This window comes from Nerophis ophidion, linkage group LG15 (assembly GCF_033978795.1).
Source record: "Nerophis ophidion isolate RoL-2023_Sa linkage group LG15, RoL_Noph_v1.0, whole genome shotgun sequence".
Lineage (NCBI taxonomy): Eukaryota > Metazoa > Chordata > Actinopteri > Syngnathiformes > Syngnathidae > Nerophis > Nerophis ophidion.
In genome coordinates this window covers 20,953,348-20,979,443 of record NC_084625.1, presented here as the reverse complement: position 1 = coordinate 20,979,443, position 26,096 = coordinate 20,953,348, and the positions used below count along the sequence as shown (strand labels likewise).

General features: G+C 39.1%; 2 protein-coding genes across 10 annotated transcripts in view; both read left to right on the top strand.

Annotated features, from left to right (window-relative positions):
• nrbp2b (nuclear receptor binding protein 2b) overlaps positions 1 to 4,833 on the top strand; it is a 42,317-nt gene extending 37,484 nt beyond the window's left edge. The window contains exons 15-18 of one of the 2 annotated variants that reach the window (XM_061921715.1): positions 2,425 to 2,499; positions 2,618 to 2,681; positions 2,757 to 2,812; positions 2,892 to 4,833. In XM_061921715.1, coding sequence (XP_061777699.1) covers positions 2,425 to 2,499; positions 2,618 to 2,681; positions 2,757 to 2,812; positions 2,892 to 2,978 — 282 coding nt within the window. In that variant the 3' untranslated portion in view covers positions 2,979 to 4,833. The remainder of the gene's footprint in view (positions 1 to 2,424; positions 2,500 to 2,617; positions 2,682 to 2,756; positions 2,813 to 2,891) is intronic. The other variant, XM_061921716.1, reaches the window with a different exon arrangement.
• A 2,136-nt stretch (positions 4,834 to 6,969) lies between these two features.
• LOC133569403 (poly(U)-binding-splicing factor PUF60) lies at positions 6,970 to 25,111 on the top strand. 8 transcript variants are annotated; one of them, XM_061921709.1, is made up of 12 exons: positions 6,970 to 6,991; positions 8,979 to 9,072; positions 12,436 to 12,531; positions 18,575 to 18,664; positions 19,166 to 19,216; positions 20,005 to 20,166; positions 20,237 to 20,329; positions 21,327 to 21,540; positions 21,624 to 21,856; positions 22,303 to 22,417; positions 24,237 to 24,484; positions 24,552 to 25,111. In XM_061921709.1, exons 3-12 carry the CDS (start codon positions 12,448 to 12,450, stop codon positions 24,849 to 24,851), a joined length of 1,590 nt encoding a protein of 529 aa, XP_061777693.1. In that variant the 5' UTR covers positions 6,970 to 6,991; positions 8,979 to 9,072; positions 12,436 to 12,447; the 3' UTR covers positions 24,852 to 25,111. The 8 variants fall into 8 exon arrangements, with proteins under 8 accessions (XP_061777693.1, XP_061777691.1, XP_061777694.1 ...); XM_061921707.1 differs by lacking the exon at positions 6,970 to 6,991 and adding an exon at positions 7,997 to 8,137; XM_061921710.1 differs by lacking the exon at positions 6,970 to 6,991 and adding an exon at positions 8,002 to 8,137 and having other exon boundaries at positions 8,979 to 9,068.
• The last annotated feature ends 985 nt before the right edge of the window (positions 25,112 to 26,096 follow it).

The window sequence follows — 26,096 nt, the reverse complement described above, 5'->3', positions numbered from 1 at the left end:
TATACATATATATACTGTATAAATACATGTATACAAATGTATATGTATATATATATTTATATAAATCCATCCATTTTCTACCGCTTGTCCCTTTTGGGGTAGCGGGGGTCGCTGGAGCCTATCTTAGAGCTGCATTAGGGCAGAAGGCGAAGTACACCCTGGAAGAGTCGCCACCTCATCGCAGGTATATATATATATATATATATATATATATATATATATATATATGTGTAGATGTAGATGCATATGTATATACAGGGTTTCCCACACATTCATTTATTTGTGGCGGCCCGCCACGAAAGAATTACGGCCGCCACAAATAAAAAAAAAATGATAAAAAAAATTTTAATACATTTTTTTTTTTTTTTTTTTCGGCTTTTGACTCGCTCGACCGCTCATAAAAGCAATGGGACTGTGTCTGTGAATGGAGCTTGTAGTTACATATTATATAAATATGTAAATATTATATAAATATGTACATAAAGTGTTGTAATTACATTCCAACTCCGCGTTCTTTTTGGTCATCGCCGCATTTTCCTCTTTATTGCGAAGGCACTCAAACATCAGACAACAAAATGCGATGGTGGCATAAACAAGCACACCATGAAAATACAAAAACACAGACTAAGGCGCTCGGCAAAGCACAGAGTAACTGGGCAGACCTGGATTACCAGAGAGTTGCTGGTACACAGACGATTCTGCGAGTGTGGAATTGTCATTGGAAAATCAAAGCTCCGGCAACAACATGCTGCACCGGCACAGTTAATTAGTGGGACTACTAATTGGGTGTAGGTGTGCCCTGTGGTCTTGAGCCTGCCGCACGTCACTCTGTAGGAGAGAGAAAAAGTGAGAACAGGTGCGGGACTGAAAACAAATACACAAGGACATAAGAGTACCACATTTTGGGTAGAATTTTACTAAACATAACCTCTTTTAGGGGCAGCACGGTGGAGAGGAGTTAGTGCGTCTGCCTCACAATACGAAGGTCCTGAGTAGTCCTGAGTTCAATCCCGGGCTCGGGATCTATCTGTGTGGAGTTTGCATGTCCTCCCCATGACTGCGTGGGTTCCCTCCGAGTACTCCGGCTTCCTCCCACCTCCAAAGACATGCACCTGGGATAAGTTGATTGGCAACACTAAATTGGCCCTAGTGTGTGAATGTGACTGTGAATGTTGTCTGTCTATCTGTGTTGGCCCTGCAATGAGGTGGCGACTTGTCCAGAGTATTTTTTTTTTTTCATACGAGGGGGTAATGGAGCAACAATCTTTTTATAATCACTTCATACAAAAAACGGCAAACTAAACTGTCAAATCGCGCACGCAAACAAAGGTCCTTTTGCTGCTCTCAAAAACGTTAACAACCATGTTGCCACAATAATTTTAAAACATTTTTTTAAGTTATTCCTTGCTGTTCGCCAATGTCAGATGACGTGACGGAGCGTCGAGAAAGGAGGGCAGGTCGAGAGAGGAAGGCAAGTGTGCGTGGGTTCCCTTTCCTCTCTAAGTTTAAGCCCGCAGAAAATTCCCTATTTCTTTCCGGGCTGGTTTGTTGGCTTTTTAGAACCATATTGAGTAAGCAAAATAGACAAAACGTTGTTAATGGCAAGAAAAGAAACACGGATTGCATAAACATGATGTGACGTAAGGGGCTCCGTCTTTCCAACATGGCCAGGCCTTGTGTGTACTGTACTGCATAGTAAGTGATGTCATCAAAATGGCAGTGTCTTAACGCTTCCAGCAGCACACAAAATGAATCAATGAAGCGTTCGTACACCTAGACATGGTTCGCACACAAGGGCATATTTGGCACGATCTAAAGCAGGGGTCGAGAACCTTTATGGCTGAGAGAGCCATGAAAGCCAAATATTTCAAAATGTATTTCCGTGAGAGCCATATAATATTTTCTAACACTGAATACAACTAAATTCTTGCATTTTTAAGACCAACATTTTTAGATTATTATAAGTCGCTTATTCTTTTTAATAACCTTGTTATTATAAAGTTAACCAATAATAAATATAATACTTCTTACCATTAATGCGACATCTTGGACAGTTGCAATAGAAAACGGATGGTTGGATTAAAATGCATGAGAATGTTTTATAATTTGAACTTTATTTTTAACACTGTAATTACCAGCGGAATTACTAATTACTTATCATGTTAAGCAATGTCACCTAAGATTTATCTGAGAGCCAGATGCAGTCATCAAAAGAGCCACATCTAGCTCTAGAGCCATTGGTTCCCTACCCCTGATCTAAAAGTTTGTAAACTGAAGAAAGGTTGCAAATAAATCGAGGTTTCACTGTCATATTTAGTAATGAAAAAGTTGACATATTCAGTTCTACTGCTGTTTTGTAATGTTCCAACATTACTTGTACCTATTATTTAAAACCTTTTAAAAGATGTGTGTCCTGTTCTTTAGGTGGTTCAGATGCATTGTAACTTGGAGTCCAATGATGAAGGGACCAAAACTCATGTGAGTCGCATAGTATATCAGGTACATCTCAGTATCGGACTCAATGTTGAATATGCATGATTATATCTTCATTTGATCTTAAGAGGTAATGAATTAAGGTGAGCCCATTTTACTTCTGACTTTTAAACCTCTTCCCCAGCTGTCTTTATTCCTAAAGATGGATGATAAACTTCATCGGCAGCTTAGCTGTGACATCCTTCCAAGTAGGTTCACCATTACTGTGTCTTAAAAGGAAAATATTTCAAACGAGAGTCATTTTAATCTTGTGCACCATTCAGCTGATACATCCAAAGACCTTGCAAGTGAGCTCGTACACTACGCTTTCATCAATGAGGTAGATGTATTTTGAACTCCTGCTATAGACAAAACAAAGCAGGTGTTGATGTGCTGTGTGTTTTGTTTTTGTCATGAAGGAGGACATTGAGAAGGTGACGGTGTTCCTCGAAGACGCCATAAGTCGGCACAGAGTACGAGCACTGGCATCTGGGAGCACACAGTGAAGGAGGGGTCATGGTAGCGGACAGAACCAGATGGATGTATAGGGAGCCCAAGGGAACCGTTGAGAACACTGATAGAGAAAGGAAAAGAGAGTATGTGGCACCCTACAGCCGCAAGAAGAAGGAACAGAGCCAGAACACTGAAGGATGCTCAACTTTGAGGGTCTGAGAGCATCGGCAGCAAGGGAAAGGGAACAGAAGCTTGTCGGAGGACCAGATGCGTCAACACAACAGTGAATGATTGACAAAGCAGTTTCCTTAAAAGGGCTCATCTGCCTTAACTTAAGTTGACAACTTTTCCCTAATGCCTCTGTTTCCAATGCCATTCGTTTTACTTACAAATGCAGCAGCCGTCTTTGCAAAGGAATGTTTTAGTACGCATTAGTTGCACTCATGACAGCCCAATTTTTAATTTACATTCTGCACTTAATTACAGTTTTTGATACCCTATCCATCCTACAGTTATTCCATGCGCTTATTTATTTTTATTGTACTGTGAAGCATTGTAAAAGGCATCTTTCTTGATTTATGTGCGCTATAATATTTATGACTTGCAAAATAACATACCTCACTGCATTCCTCCTTGGGTCAAAAGTTGCTTTTCTCGCAGCTAAACAAGAGCAATTAGCCTGTCTTTTAGCCTGTAGTGCTCTTAAGGGGGTTTTCCTCTATAAAAGTGTTCTGAATGCCAAAGACTTGCAAAGTGCCTAGTATGGCAGACAGAAACTAATTCAAAAGCATTGGCATAAAAGCTAAGTGGCTAATTCGGAATGTATCGTTTTCAAAACAGATGTCTAACATGTGCAAGTATGCAAAATCAAATGAGTAATTGAATGTGCAAATGAACCTTAACTTGACTCCAAGCTCACTGAGAGAAGCAGATTCTGTACACAGGATAAAAATATCAGTAGATCGTTGACTGCAGCCATTATTGGACAGTTGTAGTTCATAAAGAAAACAATTTAGACACAAATCATACATGGAAAGGAGTGTGCAGTTTCATTAATTTTGTAAAAAAGGTTACTACTATTTCATATTTTTCTGTGTGTGCTTGTTAAACCTTCCAACATTCTGTCTTAACTCAGTCTAGAGGTGATATTAAGTACACAAACATAATTTTAATATATGTTGCGTTACTACTGCTCTTATGCAGAATTTGTTTTTACATTATATTTCTGTATTCAGTAGAAACATTCAACCATAATATCTGATAAGAGTATCAATAATGGTAAATTATAGCAATCATCCACTCCTATAAGACTCGGTACAAAGAGCACAACATTTTCCCCCAAAAAATTAGACATTTAATGTTTATATATTGTCTATTCTGTAGTTTTTAAGTTTTGTCTTACCGATAATGCTTTGTTTACTCCAATAAGTCACAATTTTGTAACAGACTGTTGTACAGTAATTGCTTAAAGTTTTACTTTGCTTGCAAGTTTATCTCTTTAGACAACTTTCCAGCTATTCAACTTCTACTGTATATAGGTTGTGCAGTACATATTTTTTGTGGCTTTTAGGGGTTTACTTTGGATCCAATTCCAATGTGAAACAGTGCCACTTGTGCTCTTTAATGATCTCATTAAATGCATGTCTTAAAAACCTGAAACTTTTAAAGAATTTAACATTTTTGCCTTTGTAAAAATTCGGTTGGAGAAGGGAATCTGATCAAGAAAATTGACGTTTTAATTTTTCAAACATAGTAGAAACTAAATAATATTGGCAAATTGAATTTTAACTGTGATTCTGTTGAATGATACTCGCTTTTGAATGTGTTCTACTGCATTTGTAAAATATACACAGTATATATTGTAACAATGGCAATGAAATAAATTTCAATAAACTATGTGATATACTAGATTTTGTGGAATTATTTATGCTAAAAAATTTAACTTTTGAAGTGTCTGTCTGTCTGTGTTGGCCCTGTGATAAGGTAGCGACTTGTCCAGGGTGTACGCCGCCTTCCAAAATGCAGCTGAGATAGGCTCCAGCACCCCCCGCAACCCTAAAAAGGGACAAGCGGTAAAAAATGGATGGATGGATGGAAGAATATACACAATTTTTCCTATTAGACTGCATATTTCGACATCAAAAAATAAAAGCAAGTTTTTTTAAAACGTCGCACTACTGTTAAATTGTGCATAATCGATCATCTTGACATTTGTTTTAAATAAAAGCACAACGTTCCACTACTGTTACATTTTTCATTTTTTACATTCCTTTTGAATAAACGCACAAACGTCAGAGTATAGGTTGTATTCACCTGACGTCACATGCGGCTATATGTGAGACTCGAAGTGGTAGGCCTGCCACTGTCAGAGAAGTTGCTTTTCTCAAAGAAAATGCCCTATGCTTGCGTTGTTTTGGGCTGTTTTGGAACTGTTCAAAACGCTAAAATTCAGAGTTTCTCGAAAGGTAATCTAAAAGGTGCAAGTGCAAGATTTGACGCAAACCACCCCCTCCGATATCCCACCCCCTGGATTGTAAATAATTCAATTTATATACTCTGATGATTAACTTGTGTGATGACTGTATTATGCTGATAGTATATATTTGTACCATGAATTGATTAATGTGGACTCAGACTTAAACTAGTTGAAAAACGTATTCGGGTGTTACCATTTAGTGGTCAATTGTATGGACTATGTACTGTACTCTGCAATCTACTAATAAAAGATTCAATCAAACAAAACGTACAAATTCACAGCGGTCACTTCGTTAAAGGTTTGTTTGCCATACTTTTGATTAACGTTTAGTATTTCCCATTTATGTTCTTTACATTGTATTTTATTTTGTTTCTGAGTTCTGTAAACGCATTTTCTACAAGGATGTGGTATACAACTCGGCGAGTCTAAATAAAAAAAAGCAAATGTGAGAAACACCTAAAAGAAATCAGATTTGACCAAAGGCAGCAATCATAAATGAAGCTTTCAGCACGTACACAACGTTGAGATATATATTTTTTTTTATTATTTTTTTTTTAGTTGTGTTTGAGTTTATTTTGAACATACCAGCATACAACATGATACATCACAATTTTCAGTTTCTCTTGTCAACATGTTCGAAAAGGAGTAGGAAGAAGCAGAGCTTATTTAATCCTACCCCTTTTCTTTTACATAACAGTTGCTAAAACTTTTGTTCACTTCCTGTCCTCAATTTATTCACAATACACTCCATGAGTAATCACAATAAAAATATCCATCCATCCATTTTCTACTGCTTATTCCCTTTGGGGTTGCGGGGGGGCGCTGGTGCCTATCTCAGCTACAATCGGGCAGAAGGTGGTTTACACCCTGGACAAGTCGCCATCTCATCGCAGACAATAAAAATAAATAAAAAAATAATAATTGGTGAAGTAAGTTATATGTTATGTACGTGGGGACTGGAAGGAGACAACACCACGAAAGACAAGGTTACCAGATTTATTGTAACCTTTGATGATTGTGTGGGATGTGTATGCTACTCTAGGTGTTGGTTGCAGGATTAAGTGTACAGTTAACCATGTGAATTAAACAAGAGGATGTTGTACATGCGTGTTGAATGAAACTTTTGTCCGGTCAAGGAGGGATAGGCACAAGGAAGTTCCGGGGACAGGCAGGAGGTCGAGGGCAGGCCGCAAGCAAACAAGGTCCGAGTCCAGGCGAGTGATCGAGGATCGAGGGAGGCAACTGCAAGGAGGACAAGTGACAAGTCAACAAGGCAAAAGGCACAAGACAAAAGGCAAAAGGAGGCAAGGACAATGAGAGGGAAGCCAGAGACATATATGCTTACTACAAGAGTTAACGACGTTCCAGCGCGGATTCCAAGGAGTGACCAGTTCTTCAACTGTCTTCCTGATTGCTGCCAGGTGCAATGATCGCTGACAGTCGACAGCTGCTGTGAAGCCTGGGTGTGAGGTGTGAGGCACTTGCGGGGGCTTGTCCTGGCATGCTGCCTGACAGAGTGTGGGATCTTGCAGTGGGAAAATCTCGGGTTCGAATCCGCGTCGTGACATTATATTTCATTTGATGAGATAAGTAAGAATATTTTGAGTATGAAAGAATGGATGGATGAAATTTATTCAGAATGATCATGGTTCTTCTTCTTTGTACTTTGTAAACACTTTAAGTTTAAAGAGTTTCTTGAAGTCGATCATATTAGTACATTGTTTGATTTTGTTGCTTAATCCATTCCATAATTTAATACCGCATACAGATATACTGAAGATCTAACGTGTTGTAAGTGCATACAAATGTTTTACATTTATTTTTTCTCTAAGATTATATTTCTCCTCATTTGTTGAGAAAAATGGTTGTATATTCTTGGGTAGCAGCTGGTTATAGTTTTGATAAAGACGACAAAAAAACATGCGTACTTGTTAACGGCGCGCAACAAAAAAAGCAATCAACAAACATGACTCTTGACACAAAGTCCATCCATCCATTTTCTACCGCTTATTCCCTTTTGGGGTTGCGGGGGGAGTTAAATCCTGAAATGCAACTTTACCTGTTTAAAAACGATGCGTAATTATCTGGAGAGTTGTGATACCAATTGCAATGAACTATCCATCCAACCATTTTGAACCATCCATCCATTTTCTTACCGCTCATTCCCTTTGGGGTCGCGGGGGGCGCTGGTGCCTATCTCAGCTACAATGGGGCGGAAGGCGAGTACACCCTGGACAAGTCGCTCTCTAATCGCAGCCTTTTGAACCAGTCACACACAAATAAGTTGTAGGCCTCCATGGGATCACTCGACAACTCATTTTTGGACAATGTATAGGGATATATTCAAATGCATAGTTTTATTTTTGCTCGTATTTGCTTGGATATAGACAGACACCTTGCGTACTTAAGATAGTTGGCGTAGCTATATTGGTTTGCTGGCTAACCACTTCGTTCACTGTGCCGTTCAAAACTCACGTGACTGATAAGCTATTTCGAAAATGGCCTATTTTTTCAAAAACTTTGTTTTAATAACAGTATCATACAGACATTGAACATCTAAAATAAATATAATCAGATATTTCGTACAATAACAGCAAGTTGTAACACACAAAGGTCGATAGTTGTTCTATCGCGAGACTTTGTGAGAAAGCCTTCCTCTTCCAGATCTCGCGAGCGTTCCAGCGCGAGGGCCTCTCCAAGGAGGAGGTGTGCTTAATGGCGGTGACGGAGACTGCGGTAAATAAAATCGTCGAGAAATGAACATATTTGCACGGTTTTGGGTGAAATAGGCATCGTATAACAGCTTTGTTAAATATTTTTCTGTCGGATTAGCGTGTTTGTGCACCGAAAGGAAATGGCTAACGATGGGAAAATACATTCTTCATTATGCGCCTTTGTAATGAATAGCTAGTATTGCTAGCATGAAGGCGAGCGAGCTAGCGTCCTTCACAAAATGGGCCTAGCTAATCCCCTGACCTCGTGTTATTCCTACGTTATTTATCCGTCTCGTGTGTATTGTTTAAGATTCAAATATATCTTCGACTAACAATTGTTGGGCCGTAAATCTATTTATAGTCTGGTTTTACACTTATTCAACCAACGGTTGCACATTTGTTGTAAGCACAATACCAATGGCGCGCAATTTGCAAAATGTGCAAACGCATTTTGCAAATTTAATGTCAAATAAAATATTTATCGGATTCATCACTATTCAGTGTACATCCACGACTAAAATACTACCAAGTGTGTATTCAGGCTGGGTGGCCTATTTCAATTTTCCAGGTAACCCTACATTATTATATTTTATATATAGTAAACAAAGTTGTGGTAGTAGTTTAGTCAGTAGTTAAGTCGTGTATGTACACTGTATAGTGATGAATCCAATAAACATTTGATTTGATTCGACAATAAATTGCGTGCAATTGGTATTGTGCTTACAACACATTTCGAATGAAATGCATCGTGTCCCCTGCGCTAAGATTTTCCCCAAAATTCGACGTCTTGTGTTTTCTTTGTAACTCTACGAGGTGTCTGTTTTTAATAACACTGAGCTAAATACATTTTTCATCTTCCGTAGAATTTATTGAATTGTTAAAGCTTCCCCATCATCCTCCCCTTGGGGGCTTTCCTTCCTCAAGTGTGGTGGAGCCAACGATTAGAAGGTTTGGTAGGTAAGGATTACGACTCGTCCTACCTGGAAACACATCAAGATGTACGCCTTGTACATGGCTTTTTTTAAATATCCCATGTTGTTTGGGGTGACATGAGGGTCTGCTGTAAATACATTTGCATGTAAAAGTATGTAAACCTTTTAAATGATAAATGGGATGTACTTTTATAGCGCTTTTCTACCTTCAAGGTACTCAAAGCGCTTTGACACTACTTCCACATTTACCCATTCACACACACATTCACACACTGATGGAGGGAGCTGCCATGCAAGGCGCTAACCAGCACCCATCAGGAGCAAGGGTGAAGTGTCTTGCTCAAGGACACAACGGACGTGACGAGGTTGGTACTAGGTGGGGATTGAACCAGGGACCCTTGGGTTGCGCACGGCCACTCTTCCACTGCCCCACGCCAAATTTAGTGTTAATCTGAATACATTTGTCTTACCGTGTGTTCCTGTTTCAGTTTATTTTGAACATGCATACGATACAATTACGCAATTCCAGTTGTTTCATTACAGCACGTCCGAAAAGGAGTAGGAAGAAGCAGGGTTTAATACCCCTTTTTATGCAACAAAGCAGTGAACAAATAAATATTATACCATAATAAGCACATTTTAAACACATAATATTTGTCTCAATAAAAAAAAAAGGGTTCAAGATGTTCATCATAATAATTGTTCTGTGTACTTTATGTGCACATTGTTAATCCGTTCCATGATTTAACTCGAAATACTGATATACTAAAGGTTTTAAGTGTTGTACGAGCATACAAATGTTTTAAATTAGGTTTTCGTCTAAATTTATATTGCTCCTCTTTTGTTGAGAAGAATTGTACATTCTTGGGTAGCCGGTTGTAGTTTGCGTTGTACATAATTTTAGCTTTTTGCAAATGCACCAAATCGTTGAATTTCAATAATTGTGATTTAATTAAAAAAAGTGTTTGTATGTTCTCTATATCTAACATTGTGTTATTCTAAGTGATCTTTTTTGTAATGCAGTCAGTGAATGAAGCGCACATTTGTAGTTGTTTCCCCATATTTCTACACAATAACTCAGATGTGGTAACACTAGTGAGCAGTGGAGAATATGAAGTGATTTTTGATCTAGAACGTGTTTTGCTTTGACAAATATCTAGGTACGTGAATTTGAAATGCACATATTTCAAAGCAATTGATACCATTTTAAAGACCTTAGAAAAAACATTTCAATGGTACTTGAACCATTGTAATAGGCCAACTAATACGGGTGCTACAAATTTCTGAAGAGAAAGAATCAGCCACTTTTTTGTCTTAAAATTTTCCATTAAGAGAATGGAGAAATGTGTGACCTATATTTTGTAAAATTTACCTTCAAATCATAGCTCCCTTATTTTTCATAAAAGCATAGGAATTAATGTAACCAAGGAACATCCCTTAATTAAAAAAAAAAAAGTATTTTATTTAATGAATGAGTGGCAAGAGCATTCTTACGGTGTAGACATACCGTTTTGAATACAAACTGTGAATGGTTTAAAAACTTAAAAAGCCATTCAGAGTGAATATTGGCATATCATATGGTGACGGTGGCAGAGAAGAGGACTGTGGACAAACTAGTGAGCATCCTGGATGCTGCCAGTCACCCTCTGCATAGCGTTATCAGTAGCCAGAGGAGCCTGTTCAGTGCTAGACTGCTTCATCCCAAGTGCAGGACTAATAGACTCAAGAACTCCTTTGTCCCACACGCCATTAGACTGTACAACTCCTCTCTGGGACGGGGGACGGGGGGGTATTAGGATGACAGGGGATGCAAAACATTAACAGTGCAATACGTTTTCATAACATGGTCACTACTGCCTACTTTGTCTTGTTATATTCTTATTTTACTGTTATATTGTTATTCCCATTGTTTTTATTCCTTTTGTAATAATTCTCTATTTTGTTTCCTTTTAAACCCCCATTATTTACTTTTTACTTTTTTCTTTAAATTGATCTCAACTCTGTACACTGCTGCTGGAATTTTAATTTTCCTGAAGGAATCAATAAAGTACTATCTATCTATCTATCTATATCAGTATGATGCTATATGACTATAGTCGAGTTTTTCTGGATGAAATGTTATGCAATTCTCTTGGATATTCATGACTGCTGACGCGGTTAAACATTTTTAGCTAGCACTAAATACATGTTAAGCAACAAGTAAAGAGATGCAAACATATTTTCAGGTATAGTTTTGTACGATCTTGACTTGCTTGATATGAACAATTGTGCTTGTTAATTTTTTGCACTTAAAGAAATCAGACCTGTGACTTTTGGAATTCGAGGCACCTCCGGGAAATGTGAACTATGTAATCAAACTCTATGCTCTTCAATTAGTCCAAAAGTACACCCACCCAAAAAAGATTAATAGTGCTTGTGGGGGAAAAATGTACACCTTTTGAGTTAATGACCTCAAAAAAGCTAATTCGAGTAAGTATTTATTTACCTCACCTCTGGTCTTGATTAGATTTTGAGTTTGAAGGTGTGATTGTGCTTGGCGATGGCTAAAACTGATCAGTATTTTTATCAGTCTGTATCAATAATTACTGTTATTTTATGACCTATGACCAGGAGACAAATGTATAAAATGTAAAAAAAAATTTGAATGTAATCTTCCCCTGATTATAACCCCCTTCGGCAATCAAGGCAAACAGGAAAGGAAATGTCAACGCAACCATGGAAAAAACTCACTGTAAACAAATACATAAATAACATTGAACACTTAACAATAACCTCTTTAAAATTAAGGTGCAAAAATAAGGAACATATAAACGCCTAATGAAGTGTAACAAATAAGTGCAAAGTGTGAAAATGTAAATGTTTCAGCATTATTTTTAGTTTATTCTCACTCCACTTAAAAAAATAAACCACAAGACAACGAGGTGGCGCAACCGTAACTTGATAGTTGTTACTTTTACCTGATTGGTTGTTAGCATGTCACTCCTAGTGATCACCTCTTGCTTTTCTTGGTTAGCTATTGCCTTTGTGTATGCAGCCAACGTTCCTTTGCAATTTCCTGTTTCTTTCGACGACGAAAATATATGTATTTATCGAACGTTTTATGTAACACGTTTTTTATTGATTGTGTCTATCACAAAATATATTGATATCGTTTTATTGCCCAGCCCAATAGTGTAAATACATAGACTGATTAAATCCCCCTTAAACTCTTGGAATTTACTCTACACAAGAACCAAGAGGCCTATGTGATCAAGTACTAATAGTAAGGGATTACATACTTTTTCTTGCTAGTGTATATGTTTTTGTGGGCCTAACCTTGAAATTGATATGTACACACAAGATTGTGCTTTACTGGTAAGGTCTTATTAATGTTGGTTTTGAATTACAGTGAGGTGAAGTTATGACGATGGAGAATGGACAGGGGGCAGGCACCAAGCTTGGCCTGCCGCCACTCACCCCGGAACAGCAAGAGGCGCTGCAGAAGGTAAGAAAGAAACCCAACATACGCTTTGATATTTTTCACATATCCTCTTGTTCAGTTTGAATTAACATTATGCATTCAATCAACAAACAAATTGGTCTTACAGCTGTGCTACAAGGCCAAACCTCCTCTTAATTTTAATTCACATTGTGCTTCTAAATGTGCCTTAAACATATGCTGTGTCATCTTACTATCATAACTTTGGCGATATTTGCAGAAAAATCTGCATACACGGGAACTTTTTGGGAGGGGTAAGTCTCACTGTGCCTCTTAGTTGTCTCCATTTAATAGGAGCAGATTCTTTGACATGGATGGATTGGACATTGATTAAATCAATCTTTATTCTCGATGATGGCCGAAATGATTGCCAGATCTATTTTCCCATGGCACAAAATAACACGGTTCAACATCTCATTGACTGCCTGCACGACATCAAAGCCTGGCTTTCAGCTAACTTCCTGGGCCTAAATGAAGACAAAACAGAAGTTACGTTGTTCGGTCCAAGTTGCTCTCCCTCCCCCAACATTAACCTTGGCACTCTGACCCCGTATCTCAGCGACTGTGTCACAAACCTGGGGGAAAGTTCGACTCAGATGTTAAATTCGAAAAACAAATCAGCAGCGTCATTTTAAAAAAGCTTTTATCAATTACGCCAAATAGCGAAAGTGAAACCGCTTCTGTCAGGGCATGATCTCGAGAAATTAATTCACGCCTTTATCTCGAATCGTTTAGACTACTTCAATGCCCTGTATGTAGGCATTAGCCAGGACTCCCTCGCCCGCCTGCAGCTCGTGCAGAAGTCTGCTGCTCGTCTGCTAACACAGACCCGCAGACATGAGCACATCACCCCTAAATTAGCGTCCCTTCACTGGCTCCCTGTGCGTTATCGAATCAATTTTAAACTCCTATTTGTTTTTAAATGTCTAAACAACCTCGCGCCAACATATCTCTCCGACCTCCTTCAGCCTTGCTGCCCCACCCGATCCCTAAGTTCAGCCGATCAGCTCCTACTGACAGTCCGTGACACAAGGCTGAAGCTTAGTGGTGACAGAGCTTTCGCCGCTGCTGCTCCCGAGCTCTGGAACGACCTACCTCTGAGTGTTAGACAAGCCTCCTCTCTTCCTGTTTTTAAAAATCTCTTAAAAACATACTTTTATCCATCCTGCAATGGCGCCCCATTAAACACCTGCTGTGAACCTGTTTTTATGTTTTATTTATTTATTTTTTTATCATGTTTTGTTTGTGTTGTGTTGTTTGCTCGGTTCTCGTATTATCTTTTAACCTGCCCATTGTACAACACTTTGGCTACCCCTGTGGTAAATTTTAAATGTGCTTTATAAATAAAGTTGACTTGATTTGATTAAATGGTTTAGACCAGGGGTGCCCACACTTTTTCTGCAGGCGAGCTACTTTTCAATTGACCAACTCGAGGGGATCTACCTCATTTATATATATCATTTATATTTATTTATTTATGAAAGAGACATTTTTGTAAACAAGTTAAATGTGTTTAATGATAATACAAGCATGTGTAACACATATAGATGTCTTTCTTTCACGAAGACAAGAATATAAGTTGGTGTATTACCTGATTCTGATGACTTGCAGTGATTGGAATCAGACAGTAATGATGATAACGCCCACATTTTCAAATGGAGGAGAAAAAAAGTTGTCCTTTCTGTACAATACCACATGAAAGTGGTTGGTTTTTGGCATCTAATTCATCCAGCTTCCATACACTTAACAAGAAAACATTGGCGGCAAATTCCGTAGCTTGCTTGATTGACATTCACGGCACCCGAGGGTCTTGTGAGATGACGCTGGCTGCTGCCAGTTCATTATTATGAAAAAATGACAGAGAGGAAGGCGAGAAACACTTTTCATTTCAACAGACTTTCGTGCCGTCCCTTCCGTCATAACTCTAAAGGCCGACTGCACATTTCCTATCTTCACAATAAAAGCCCTGCTTCATGCTGCCTGCGCTAACAAAATAAGAGTCTCGGAAAGCTGGCGTGCACAAGTGATGTGCACGCCAGCTTTCTGAGGGATCGCTTGTGCGCGCCAGTTTTCCGAGACTCTGTATTTAGTTAGCGCAGGCAGCATGAAGCAGGGCTTTTATTGTGAAGATAGGAAATGTGCAGTCGGCCTTTAGAGTTTTGACGGAAGGTACGGCGCGAGAGTCTGTTGAAATAAAAAGTGTTTCTTGCCTTCCTCTCGGTCATATTTTAATAATAATGATCTTGCAGCAGCCAGCGTCATCTCACAAGACCCTCCGGTACCGTGAATGTCATTTAAGTGACGTCTTGGTGAAGATTGATGATCACTAATTTTTAGGTCTATTTTTTTTAAAAGCCTGGCTCGAGATCGACTGACACACCCCCCGCGGTCGACTGGTAGCTCGCGATCGACGTAATGGGCACCCCTGGTTTAGACCAAGCATGTGGACAATTTAACTCCGCACTTGTCCTTTTTCTGAGCATTTTAGGATGTGTAATTTCTAGGGCTGTCAAAGTTAATGCGATGACATGTTGTCTATATAACTTCCTTTAACGGCGATAATTTTATTAACGCGCATGCTTCCTGACTCCTTTTTGACTATCAGGCTGTTCTGTAGCGTGGGGAAATGTAATAAGGTTAGTTGCTATTGAGCTCAAGCTCGAAAATAGCGAGCAGAAATGCACAAAGAGAAGGGGGACAATATGGAAATATCAGAAAAGACAATTTTATCTTTGAACAAAGTGAGACAACACAATTGGAGCGAACGCCTGCTGTCGCGCGTTGCTGCTTTAGAGAGGAGGACCTTTACTTTTGTGTTTGGATTAAGGTTCAGGTGCATTGATAACATGAAATGTAGCTTGTTTCTGTGACTGCTTTAGTAAGATGGGACTTCTTAATTGGAAAAAGTCAGGTCTGCAAAACATTTCAAGACACCTTCTCAAACCAATCACACTTTTGCGGCTTCAAAATAAAACTGCTATGCTTTACATCTAGTTTAACTAGACATCAAAATATTTATTTGATTACAATCATGCTTTGTCAAAGATGTGTTTTAAAGTAATCCGTGATATTTGAAACTAAATAAATGCACCAGTTGAGGATTGTGGTTAAGAAACACTGGTTTAATTGATGAAATGTAACACAATTAAGCGTATAAAATAGGGCTAGGGCGAACATGGCCTTTTATTAATATCTATATTTTTAGGCCATGTCATGATACACAATATATATCTCGATATTTTTGCCTCAGCCTTGAATTAGTACTTGATGCATACAGCAGTATGATGATTCTATGTGTGTACATTGAAAGATTCTTCATACTGCATTAATATATACTCATTTTAAACTTCCATGCAGAGAGGTAAATCACAACTAAGTCAATTTACCAAAACTGCATTTGTTAAACAATCATTAAGCCGTGGCACAAACATTCATGTAATTTTCAAAACAGAAAGTGCAAGATTGTCAGACATTTTAAAACAAGCTATTGCTGCACTTTTGTGCAGGATGTCACTAAGATGAAATATCAAAACAACACTAAATTAAACTGTACTTTTTGTACAGAATGCCACTACATTAGTTTTAAATAAATATAGTGCACTTGTGTGCATGATGTTACAAAATATATTTCAATAACTGTAAAATAAAAATGAACTGCATAATAGGAAATCAAATAGTGTATGTCCTTCGCTATGTGGTAGGTTACTGCGGACGTTATCTCCTGTTGTTGACTACTTTTTCATACGGTGTTGATGAGGAAATGGTTGCTTCGGCATTTTGTTGGTGTGGCACTGGCCGGAGATGTTGACATGCAGAGTTTCAAGCACTCATTCTCTAGCGGGTGACTTTTCAAATGATGCTACGAATTAGCAGTGGTGCTACTTTTTGTAGCAACGCTTTTGCCGCATACTTTACATATTACATATATCTGTTTGACATATTTCCGCTTGAAGCCAAACCACCGCCAGACAATGGACCCCCTGCTGTTTTTCCTGGGAATTAATTATTCCTTCATTTGTTACCAGATTGGCACCTTTCTCTCTCTCGTATCACCACTCACTCCGTACCGTTAGCACTACAGCTAACGTTACCCACGCTGCTACTTCTCTGCTCCACGAGGGCGTATGACGTTGCACGCGCGACTGTATGTGACTTACATTAGAAGGTGCGGTTGTTTTAACTCTCTGTGAGAAGTAGGGGTGTAACGGTATGTGTATTTTGTATTGAACCGTTCCGGTACGGGGGTGTACCGAACGAGTTTCTAAGCTTAAGTCTTAACAAGCTTGTTTGGTTTTACTGCCTCTGTCTCAGCACTCAGCATTGTCCCACCCACACAACCATCTGAGTGGTTACATATATAGCGGTAACAGCCAATCAGTAGTGCGTATTCAGAGCGGTAACAGCCAATCAGCAGTGCGTATTCAGAGCGGTAACAGCCAATCAGCAGTGCGTATTCAGAGCGCATTTAGTAAATGCTTCAGCGTCGAGCAGATAGATGTTTAGCAGGTGAGAATAAGGCAGCGTACTCTCCCCAAATGATAACACCTCCCAGTCAACTACTACTAACATCACTATGAGCCTGTTGACCTTCTAGAAACTTAAACTGCAGCTCAGCTTGCTCGCAGTTCTGGCTTGAGGTGAAGGCTAATTAGCTTTAGGCGTAACGTTAGCTCTCTTTGTGTGTGTGTGTGTGTGTGTGTGCGCGCGCGCGCATGTATGTTTGTTTTACGAACAGAAAAGCTTTGAATGGCAGGGTCCCTGCTCTCAAATGTTGATAAAAATATAACATATGCATAATAAAAATCAACTACAGGTTTCCCAAAGACTGTGATAAATTAAGCATGATGAGTTGACTTGAAACTGTTTAATGTTACACTTTTTATATGTAGAAGAAAAGTTTTGTCATTTTATTTAATCTGAGCAACAATTTGAGGCAGTTTAATGTCGATTAAGGTGGGCAGAATTATTATAGTGTTCCCAATGTTAAAAGGATAAAGCCATTGTTTACCAATTTGGTAAATAAATAACCAAAAATGTATATTTTGTTGTTTTCTTACTGTACCGAAAATGAACCGAACCGTGACCTCTAAACGAGATACATACCAAACCGAAATTTTTGTGTACAGTTACACCCGTAGTGAGCAGGAGAGACTACAAAGATTGGGAAGAGCCTGTAGTGTAACGCCCACAGCTAAAAACAACTGAGAACATATACTTGAATATCACGATATAGTCATTTTCTATATCGCAGAGAGAAACTCTCCATATATCGAGTATATTCGATATATCGCCCAGCCCTAGTATAAAGTGAACTTATTTTTTTATTTAACTGGTACTTTACTGTGCATTTTTTCCATTTGGAAAAACTAGGTGTTAAAAAATGTTGTCTTTTTATTTGTTGCATCACGTAATCACAGCATTCGTGCTCGTTTGTCCAGGTTGATGGGCTCACATTTTGAAGCTGAAATATTCCCACACCATGACAGTTAGCTTTTTAATCATATTTTTTCCCATCATAAATGTTGTTACTTTGCGAAACTTCTCACTGGTGAGTCGCAAGGTTCTCTGTGCTCCCTGCTTGTGCGGTCTTGCCAAGTAGCTCCCCGCCCACCGAGGATAAAAAAAATTGTGAATGACTGTAAAGACCGCTCACTGCGTTCAGTTTATTCGAGTGTTAAATAAACGAGCTCAGGTGCTTGGAGCGATGCACAGGAGGAAACGTCTTTCTCCATGTTTAAAGCGAGAGATGAATGAATGCGAGGCACAACAATTCTTATTGGCAAACATGTCTGTCACTCGAACGCAGGTGGTGGCGGAGGGGGGAAAAAACCTCAGCCTCTTGCGGTTACAAAATCGCACTAATTAAAACCTCAATGTCGATTTGATGCCGATTAATCTTAAATCCCTACCCGTGATTTGCTCGCAGCATACATAAAATTAGTTATTTTTCTTTTTGTACTGCATTAATTCGTGAGACTGTCAAAAAGTGAGCACCACCTGTATTTATTGCAGAGCTGTGATTATATAATCCCCTTGCTTCTTTTCTCAGGCAAAGAAGTATGCCATGGAACAGAGCATTAAGAGTGTATTGGTGAAGCAGACCATTGCCCATCAGCAACAGCAGCTCACCAATCTGCAGGTGAGATAAACTTTTTAGTCTTGTGATGCTTTTCGACACCAAAGTTTATATTGGCGGCGCAATCTGTGAGTCCTTTAGACATAATGTTTCTTTATACCGCTATCTCTTGTTTCAGAGGTCGTGTTTTAATAGCTATTGGATACTTTTTTTCTTCTTTTCCCCTATGCAGTGAGAAAAAAAGAGCATGTCTAGACCGTGTCCTTGCTTTTGCCTATGCTCTTTTTCAGGTTGCCGAAGTCCTCGTGAAGGAATTGGTTATAATGTTAAATCTGTTCTTCTTAAGTAAGCTTGTTTGTTAATTGTGGTAATTTGTCTTAAAATCAAAGAGGAGGCAACTCGCCAAACTGTTGTTTAGCGGAGGAGTCTGCTTATAGAATAGGCATAAGCACTTTTGTCTGTCTGAGTGTAAAAATAATTTTGAAAGTAAAAAAAAAAAAAAAGCAAAGCTAAGGGATATCTAACCTACTTTTCAGCACCTTTTTCGTCTTTACTGTCTTTCAGATGGCAGCAGTGACTATGGGCTTTGGAGATCCTCTCTCACCTTTACAATCGGTCAATAGATTATTAAATTTTTTTCTGTGCGCATTCCCAATGAAAAAAGATTGTTTGTCCCTTCTTGCATCGGTTGATTTGGCACCAATCCCTGTCTTTAATCAAAGAATGAATATTTACTAAGTAGTGGCTTTCTAAGCTAGTGTATCTGCCATAATGATCGACAATGAAACTTTGAAAGACAGTTTTAATGGGTAGTAAAGTTTAGTTTTCTTAAGTCAATGTTTTTTTTTGTTTTTGTTTTTTTTTTAAACTCTAAACTCATGTCTAAGTGTTTTTTAAAACCGTCATGGCATGAATTAAAGGATGGTTAGCACTTCTGGAACTCATATCTTAGATATTTTCGGGAATCAAGCTCTTGTTTCCTTGGTGATACAGAAGCACTTCTAAAATAGATTAAGACCTCCGTTCAATACTTTCCTACCTCCTTTTTTTTTTTTTTTCTTTTTTTTTTTACTTGCATCCCTGGACTACAGGTTAGTTTCTGAAGTAAAATATTAATGAGGGCTGTGCATGTCAATCACTTCAGTGTTTTTATGCTTCCATGTCATCTTTAACTCTTATACATGTACATAATAAGTCTTCCACAATGGTCTGTCCTTTTGATTACTTTATTTCATTATCTTCAGACCGCCCCCTAACTTTGAATTAGCCTTAGGCTACTTTTGGGAAACCAAGCACAGTAGAAAATACACATTTATTAAACGTTTGTGTGTGCGTGCATATTCTTCCTTATTCTGTTTAGTTTCTCTAATTCTAAAGTGTTGTTTTTTTCCCTTAATTGGCAGGTGGCAGCTCAGCGGCAACGTGCTCTAGCCATCATGTGTCGGGTGTATGTGGGCTCCATTTACTATGAGCTTGGCGAGGACACCATCAGACAGGCCTTTGCTCCCTTCGGCCCAATCAAGAGCATTGACATGTCTTGGGATTCTGTAACAATGAAGCACAAGGTTAGCTAATAGAGTGCAGCGTAGGCTGTTTAAGTCTTTGTGTTCATTTTGCGTCTTGTCGACTACACAGGGTTTTGCCTTTGTGGAGTATGACGTACCAGAAGCTGCTCAGCTGGCTCTCGAGCAGATGAACTCCGTCATGTTGGGTGGGCGAAACATTAAGGTGAGTTGTCTGGAACAGCTTGCAATTGTTATTGCTAATGGTAAGTTATTTAATGAATTGCTTTTCTGGATACAGTAGATCGCAGCCATTCGCAAAAATACGTGACAAAAGCAACTAAAAAAATATTTTAAACTTAACACATTTTAGATTCACTTTTATTCATTAACAATAACAGTATACACAGTACAGACATCTTCTTGCTGGAAAATTGAGTGAATTGACTTGTGAGACAGTACTCTGCTGGATTGATTACCGCAGAAATTTTCCCTGCATAAACAACTTTCAATTTGTTACCATAAAACTAAACAATTTAAAGCAGGTAAAAGAAATTTGTGAAAATGCTGGTGAGCAAATGGGAATCTACGAATAGGCGATCTACTGTATAACATAAACAGAACAATATTTCGGTAGCTTTTATGTCTAATGTACACTAATTGTTTTTTCTTTTGCTTTGTTTGTGTTGCTTTCCAGGTGCGTGTGTGTGTCTGATTTGTATGTGCTGCATGTTGCTTCCACAATGTATCAAGGCGGTTGTAGTGACCACTTCCAGTGCGATTCCCAGCGGCGCGCTGCATCACTCTGTTGCTATGTTGTGCCGATGATGGGCTGCGCCTGGTTGGTGTTGCTTGGCCGCCCCATCTGTAGTACAGATCCCAGTCCCGTCGATAGTCCAGTATATTTTACAAGTGAAACAGAAAGAGAGAGTAGTTGTTAGGACTTGTCAACCATTCAATTAGCCACTGATAATGTCACAATTGGCTACCACTTTTCTAAAATTGATTGACTGTGACAGAAAAATAATTTAAAATGAGAAATTGATTATTTGAAAGCTAGTAATAATGTTAAAAATAAAAATAGAAAAAATAAAAAATTCTAAATGGAGTTTGACTAGACTAGGCAGCTGCAGTGTAGGTTAGGTAAGGCATTCGGCGTGCGTTCTCGGTTACTATGGAAACACCGTGTTTAAATAGCCCTGCTGGTATGATCTGTGCTATAGGTTGGGCGGCCAAGTAACATCGGTCAGGCGCAACCCATCATTGACCAGCTGGCAGAGGAAGCGCGCGCTTTTAACCGCATCTACGTGGCCTCGGTGCATCCTGACCTGTCAGATGATGACATCAAAAGTGTGTTTGAGGCTTTTGGGAGGATCAAATCTTGTACATTAGCCAGGGACCCCACTTCAGGACGACACAGGGGCTTTGGCTTCATTGGTGAGCTGGCGGGGGGGCGGCCTTTCGCTCACGCTCCTTTCATCGGTCACGTTGCTCTTAACGTCAATTTTATTAACTTGCAGAGTATGAAAAGCCACAGTCGGCCGTTGATGCTGTGTCTTCTATGAACCTCTTTGACCTGGGGGGTCAATACCTACGGGTGGGCAAAGCAGTGACCCCTCCTATGCCCCTCCTAACTCCCACAACCCCTGGTGGTCTGCCTCCTGCAGCGGCTGTGGCCGCCGCGGCAGCCACTGCCAAGATAACGGCCCAGGCAAGTATGAATCCCTTCCAAAGGGATTTAATGGCCTTCCAGGTAAATATAATAAAAACAGAACAGATGGCCATTCAAATTTTATTCAGGTGACTGGGAGAAGACCAGTTTACTAGACACTCACAGGTGTGACAGTGTCATTTAATTTTGTTGTAATTTCCACATGAACATATTCAAAACAGTAGAATCTTGACGTAATCTTAAAAACTTGAATTTTTATTGCTCCCCATTATGTAGCATATGGAAGCGAAGCTCCTCCCATTCACCGATTGGGTGTGTATGCTAAGAGTCTTCTCTTAGTAAGCACAAATTACATTCTTTTCCATGTGAATATTGATTAACTGTTGATACATGTTAGGTCACCTCTGGTTCTGAAGAGCGGTTGAGCTCATATTGTCTTATAACTGCTTGATGGTTGACTGTGTTGCCTTTGTGTTGTGTTCTGTGTGTTTCCCTTACCTAATGTCTTCGGCACCCCCTCTCTTAAGGAGGCTGTAGCTGGCGCATCAGTCCTGGGGGCGTTAGCGGCGCCCCAGCTTCTTAGTCAGCAAATGGGAATACCGCAGGCTGTTATGGCTGCGCAGGCACCCGGGGTTATCACAGGTGGGTACAATCGGCCAAGTACAATGCAAAATACACAAAGCTGTTTCAAGTTGTTGCTTGTTGAGAGGCAAAACATGATTTATTACTGAATGTGAAACCATGTTTTAACATCCATTCATTCCTAAAATATTCCATTGTCTGTAACGATTAAACTGGACACAATTACTTTTCTATTAAAAAGCGCTTCTGGCTATTAATAAAACTGAATTGAATGTTAACAAGGGTTGACTCTACCCTCTCGACTTGGTGGTCTCACTCCATTGCATCCTAAAGCAAGAGTACTTGATTGCTGTGTTGCCAAGCAGAATTCAAAAAGTAAATCCTGCCCCCCACTCTGCACACCTCACTGATGGTTCTTTGATTGATTGATTGAAATTTTTATTAGTAGATTTCACAGTTCAGTATATATTCCGTACAATTCACCACTAAATGGTAACACCCGAATACGTTTTTCAACTTTAGTCAGGGTCCACGTTTATGCAAATATATACTATCAGCATAATACAGTCATCACACAAGTTAATCATCATAGTATATACATTGAATTATTGCACTTTCACACCTGTTGGGAGTGTATTCCACATTAATGTGGCATAGAAAGAAAATGAGTTAAGACCTTTGTTAGATTGGAATCTGGTTTTAACGTGGTCTGAGGAGCTCCCCCTGGTGTTGTTGTTATGGCGGTCATTTACGTTAAGGAAGTAGTTTGACATGTACTTCGGTATCAGGGAGGTGTAGCGATTTTATAAACTAAGCTCCTTCCAAGTCTCCTCTTTGGAAGTGCACAAAATCAGACATGTGAGCTGTACATGCACACGCTTAGGTTGTTGACAGTTTAAAGTTGCATCAAAGGATCCCCTACTTTGTATTTTGTTGCAGACTATTGAAAACACAAATCGGCATGCAAAAAGTTACACACAAAATAAAGGAAAATGGAACATTACTCCCTGTCAAGTAGGAAAGCAGCCACTTGGCCGTCCAAAGTTAGTCCAAGACTGGCCCACAATGCCCTTCATTTTGACTACGCCGGACCAATATTTATTCAAGTTTTGGCTCTTCATTGGTTTTTTAGATGTACGCAATTTTCTTTTCTTCCTCTGATTTTGTCTAAGTTTTTTTCATCAGCAATATATGCTGTAAAGGCAAACGCAGGTATTACGATTTTTCCATGTGGCCGTTAACAAGCAATGCTTTACTAAACAAGTTTGCACCTTGCACGTGCTTCACTACATATCGCGTCAGCCTTTGTGGGGTCTACTCACTCCTCCTTTCTCTATATCCTGTGATTGGATCTGGAGGGGTTGAGCACCAGGAAGTGGTAAATGGTTGTACTATTATAGCGCTTTTCTACCTCTTTTTTTTAAGGAGCCCAAAGCGCTTTGACGGTATTTCCACATTCACCCATTAACACACTTGATGATTTTGTCGTCTGGGGTTATTTTTACTAAAAGGCACGCACAGCCTGCAAACGCACATTTTTTCAGAAATGATGACTGTTATGATATACATATACTGTATGGTGCTAATGATTTTTTTTTTTGTTAAAGAATATAACTTCGGTACCCCAACTTCAACAACTGCTGTTTTTTAACACAATTTGAGTCTGAGCTTCATCTGTTGAAGCCTGCTCGAATGAGAGGCAAAACAATTTCTTAGATAATCTTAACCGTCAAATTGCGACTGATTCAATGCCCTAGAGTACTATGACCACTGACAGTTAGGTTTAAAATGAACCATCATAAATTGAACGGACCAGTCTCTTGTGTGATCTACTATATTTTCATGATCACCCTCACACTTAATTTCTGCTTTTTTTAAGGTGTGACTCCGGTGCGTCCCCCAATACCAGTACTTCCCCAGGTGGGCCTGGTGAACCCTGTGCTTGCATCGCCTCCAGTTCTGTCTAGTCAAGCCGGGGCTGCCCTCTTACAAGCAAAGAAGGAAGAGAAAGAGGAGACGCTACAGGATGCTACAGGACAGGAGATGTTGAGTGATCAAGAGCACATGAGCATCTCGGGCAGCAGTGCCAGACACATGGTCATGCAGAAGCTGCTTAGAAAATCAGAGGTACATTTTAGGACTTTTTATTCTGTTTTAATGAGCTACATTAATGTCTTTGTTTTGACCTTTCCAGTCCACAGTGATGGTTCTTCGAAATATGGTTGGACCAGAAGACATTGACGATGACTTGGAAGGTGAGGTGACAGAAGAGTGTGGCAAGTTTGGCTCCGTCAACAAAGTCATCATCTATCAGGAAAAGCAAGGAGAAGAGGAGGATGCCGAGATCATTGTCAAGATATTTGTAGAGTTTTCCATGGCATCAGAAATGAACAAAGCTATTCATGCCCTTAACGACCGCTGGTTTGGTGGTCGCAAAGTGGTGGCTGAGGTGTATGACCAAGACCGGTTCAACGGCAGTGATTATTCTGCATGAAGTGTGTTCACCAGCACAGTGCCCATCTTCATTCCTGTTGCCCATCTAACTACTATCGGCTACTTACTGCAGATCCTGATGGCATCATTGTAATTATTAGTTTTTTCAATATTTGCTTTGTGACCTGTAAAGAATCCTCCTTGCAAATACCACATTTTTGTAACACGGTCTTGTTCAGTTTTCTTCATTTACGTTTTTGTCATTTATTGCTCAGCCTTTGAACATTGTTCTTTCTACAATTAAAGGTTATTTGTCCACAACATTTGAGGTGACATTTTCCCCCCTAAATTGGAAAACATTTTTTCAAAACTGCAAAAAAAAAAAAAAAAATGCTGCCACATGGGTAGGTACCAGCCCCCCGAGAGGGACACGTGGTAGAACATGGATGGAAAATGTTTCTCACAGTTTTCAAAAAGTGGGGTGGGCCTCCCTGTGGGTGGGTGTGTGATCCTGGAGAACATGCTTTATTAGTATCATGCTTTGAAAAGCTGTGTACTACAAAATGGTCTTTATAGCCATTAAATGTGAATTTAGATTTTTATTTTTAATTTACAGTTTGTAGGTTAGGGCAGTGTTTCTCAAATGGGGGTACTTGAAGGTATCCCAGGGGATACGTGAGATTTTTTTTTAAATATAAAAAGAGCAAACATTCAAAAATCCTTTAAAAAATTATTTATTAAATAATACTTTAACAAAGTATAAATGTACGTTCATAAACTGAACATCAAATCAAGTACTTGGCTATTCCATTAATTACCATAAACCCAGAGTTTCCCCCCATGCCATGATGGTTTGATCCTGCTTGGCGGTGCTATCGATGTAGAAAACTGGAGGCGTGGTTGAAGCGTAGCAGTAATGCAGCTGAAAACGAGGAACATGTGCCAAATAAGGCCAAACCAGAGCCGGCACAATCCAGACAGTATTCCGAAGAATATGTGTTAATGGGATTTACGGCTTCGAGTTGTAACCCCCCCCCCCTTCTATATGAAGAAATCTTTATAAGTGAATAATTTTTTTTTTTTTTTCAACAAGTTTTTAGTTATTTTTGTATCTTTTTCCAAATAGTTTAAGAAAGACCACTACAAATTAGCAATATTTTGCACTGTTATTAAATTTAATAAATCAGAAACTGATGACACAGTTCTGTATTTTACTTCATTATCTATTTTTTTCAACCAAAAATGCTTTGCTCTGATTAGGGGGTACTTGAGTTAAAAAAATGTTCACAGGGGGTACATCACTGAA

Coding starts and splice junctions, on each gene's coding strand:
- LOC133569403 (XM_061921709.1), top strand. CDS start 12,448: ATGACGATGGAGAATGGACAGGGGGCAGGCACCAAGCTTGGCCTGCCG. Junction 20,330..21,326: donor TGGGTGGGCGAAACATTAAG/GTGAGTTGTCTG, acceptor TCTGTGCTATAG/GTTGGGCGGCCAAGTAACAT. Junction 22,418..24,236: donor GGCACCCGGGGTTATCACAG/GTGGGTACAATC, acceptor GCTTTTTTTAAG/GTGTGACTCCGGTGCGTCCC.